We start from the raw sequence: 3,190 nt of genomic DNA on the forward strand, positions 1-3,190 counted from the left end.
GTACACAGTCATACACAGTACGATATGTAGTGAAATGCTTGGACAACTGCTCGTGACCTAAAGAGAACAAAAAAGGAAAAGGCTATGAATAAGATAGGAAATAAATATGAAAAATTAAAAAGGGTAAATTTAACTAGGAAGGAATAAAATATAAATTAAGGTTAAAAATGAAATAACTGTACAACACAAATTAGAATGAAGGGTAAATTTAACTGGGAAGAATAAGATAAAGATAAATATATAAATTAAAGTTGAAAATAAAATAACTGTACAACAAAATACACAATACACAATATAGAACTATATAAGAATGTATGAAGAAATCTAAATATAAATAAATATATACACAATAACAGCAGCTGTACAAGTATTAACCGGAAATGAAGAATATAGTGACCAGTGTTGTGCAAAACCAAAGTCCAGAAAGTCCAGTGTGTGTGTAAGAACCATATGTGTGGGTCAGTACTGTGTGGTGGTGTGATTGAGAGACCGTATCGCCTGCGGGAAGAAGCTCCTCCTCAGTCTCTCTGTGTTGGTCTTCAGGGAGCGGAATCGCTTTCCTGACCTCAACAGAGAGAACAGTCTGTTGTTGGGATGGCTGAGGTCCTTCACGATCTTCCTGGCCTTGGTCCAGCACCGCCTGCTGTAGATTGAGTGCAGGTCAGGGAGCTCGGAGCGGATGGTGCGCTCAGCTGACCGCACAACCCTCTGTAGAGCTCGTCTGTCCTGCATGGTGCTGTTCCCGAACCAGGTTAAGATGTTTCCCGCCAGGATGCTCTCTATGGTGCACGAGTAAAAGTTCCTGAGCACCTTGGAGGGCAGTTGGAAGTCTCTCAAGCGTCTGAGGTGGTAGAGACGCTGTCGGGCCTTTTTCACCACGGTGTTGATGTGACAGGACCATGACAGCTCTGACAAGGATGAGCGAAAGAGGATGGATGGATACTTTCAAGTCACACATTTCTTTCAGATATCTCTGACTGTTACTGAAACGTATGTTAAGCACAGCTCTTATCATATGGAAGGAACAAGTTAATGTTTTGGCTTCCTGATATTGGTCTCAGTTTGAGATATTTTTGAGTAAAAGGATGTTGATATCATCTCTGCAGTTTGAGATATTTTGAGTAAAAGGATGTTGATATCACCTCTGCATGTTGTGAGTCTGAAGACTGGCATTGCATTGCTGAAACAATTGCACGACTGGAAGGAATGTGTAGAAATGTAGATTTGTACATTTCTATTTGAGGGAGAGAGGAACAAAATATGGGGAAGATACTTGTTTTACTTGTTTTTGCTCTCTGCATAAGCGGTACACAGCTGAAAAAAGGTAAGAGAATTTTATAAAAATTTAAGAGCAGATTTAAGTGTTTTTTCATGGAAATTGACAGTTAATCTGATAATTAAACTGCCACAGTTTCATTATTCAGATAAAAACACATGATTTTGCCATTGAATGGTTTATTATAGAATGGTTTTGAATAGTTAGCCAAACATTGCCTTGTGCAGCTCCGTCAGTTTGAAAACTTCCCGTATTTTCTGTCATGCATATTCATCTTTGATTTTTCAAGCGCAGAAAAAACAAGCGTGGCACTGAAAACGGTTTTCTATTAACAAAATATATCAGTACATATGTTGGTACAAATATATTTGAAAATCATTTATATTTTGAATGTAACTTTCATTTTTGTATTGTTTTTTTGGTTCTTGTTTTTGTTTTTTGCAGGACAAAAGACACGGAGGGAGCAGAAAAACAGCTCTGAGGTTGTTTTTCCCATGCTCAGAACATTTAAAGGGGCCCCAGTCATTAACATCCAGCCCTTCGTAAATGGGACTCAGGCTTCCTTTCTAACTTATTCCCCTCCAGCTCTGAACTTGCTCAACAATAGCACAGTGCGGTACCTCGGTGGTTCTCTGAGCACCCGAGTCATTCCCATTATTTACACGTTGGTGGTTACAGTTGGGATTCCAGCCAACGTCAGTATCTTGTGTTTGCTAGTGACTAAAATCCGAAAGGTGTCTTCTGCCATCCTCTACTGCAGCCTGGCTGTCTCCGACCTCTTCCTCCTCCTCTCCCTCTTCTTTAAGGCTCACTACCATTTCCATGGAAACCACTGGGTTCTCGGAGAGACTGCTTGTCGAGTTGTTACGGCATGTTTCTACGGCAATCTCTACTGCTCGGCTACGGCGCTGGCTTGCATCAGCATCGAACGCCACCTTGCTGTGGTGTACCCGTTCCTGTACAAAAGTATGCCCAAGAGAATGTGCGCTGCCTGGGTGAGCCTGGCTCTGTGGGGGGTGTTTGGTGTCGCCATCATCCCAGAGCTCATCATCCAGCAGAGCTACTGGCTCCCTCAGCTCAACCGCACAACCTGCCATGATGTGTTGCCCCTGGATCACAGCTCTCACGTGTTTCTGCTCTACTATCACCTGATTCTTATTGTCTTTTTTCTTGTGGTGCCTCTGGTTGTTATAGCTGTGTGTTTTGCCCGAATCATCAACAAGCTCACAAGGTCACATTTTGACTGGGTGACGTACATCAAAGCAAGCACACTGGTGTTTAGTATCTTCCTGGTGTGCTTTGTCCCCCCTGGAGTCCTACACTTTGTCCATTATGTCCAACTGTTTGTGGATGGAACAGAAACTTTGTATGTGTACTTTAATGTGGCAGTGTGTTTGTGCTGTGTCCATGCCTGTCTGGATCCCTTCCTTTTCCTTTTCATGTCCAAGGCTGCACAGTCTAGGTTTCATTTTAAAACTTTCAAGAGAAAGACACTGAGCAGTGTCTTGTTAACACGTAACACGTAGACTAAGGGTTAGCAATAAGTAATTATGACTTTTTATTTTTGTAGCCAATCATGAGGAAAATGATTCTCCTTGGTTGCTATCCAAAGAGAAATCAAAAATACCTATTCTATTCATTTAAAACTTGCAGTTTACCTGAACCTGATTTTATCTTTGTTTAGTTTATGTGTGTGAGACATATATACAATTGGATATTAAAAAAGAAAGCACTAACAGGCCAATTTATTAAGAACAGCTTACTAGTACTGAAATTGACACCATTTTGCCTCCAGAACGCCTTTAATTCTTCATGTAATATGTTCTGCAAGGTGCTGAAAACATTCCTCAACAATTTTGCCTATATTGACATGAAAGCATTATGCCGTTGCTACAGATTTCTCAGCAGCACATC

General features: G+C 41.0%; 1 protein-coding gene across 1 annotated transcript; it reads left to right on the plus strand.

The window, feature by feature from the left end:
- The first annotated feature begins 1,260 nt into the window (after positions 1-1,260).
- Positions 1,261-2,802, plus strand: LOC146629322 (proteinase-activated receptor 3-like). The gene is made up of 2 exons (XM_085358501.1): positions 1,261-1,324; positions 1,721-2,802. Exons 1-2 carry the CDS (start codon positions 1,261-1,263, stop codon positions 2,800-2,802), a joined length of 1,146 nt encoding a protein of 381 aa, XP_085214627.1.
- Positions 2,803-3,190: the final 388 nt, after the last annotated feature.

Source organism: Diplotaxodon limnothrissa, linkage group LG7 (assembly GCF_057381915.1).
Source record: "Diplotaxodon limnothrissa isolate DT_005_m linkage group LG7, D_limnothrissa_male_GT1.1, whole genome shotgun sequence".
NCBI classification, from domain to species: Eukaryota; Metazoa; Chordata; class Actinopteri; order Cichliformes; family Cichlidae; genus Diplotaxodon; species Diplotaxodon limnothrissa.

Excerpts from the sequence above, each read along its gene's own strand:
- LOC146629322 (XM_085358501.1), top strand. The coding sequence starts at position 1,261 with ATGGGGAAGATACTTGTTTTACTTGTTTTTGCTCTCTGCATAAGCGGT. Across the intron at positions 1,325-1,720 it reads CGGTACACAGCTGAAAAAAG|GACAAAAGACACGGAGGGAG; the intron begins GTAAGAGAATTT and ends TGTTTTTTGCAG.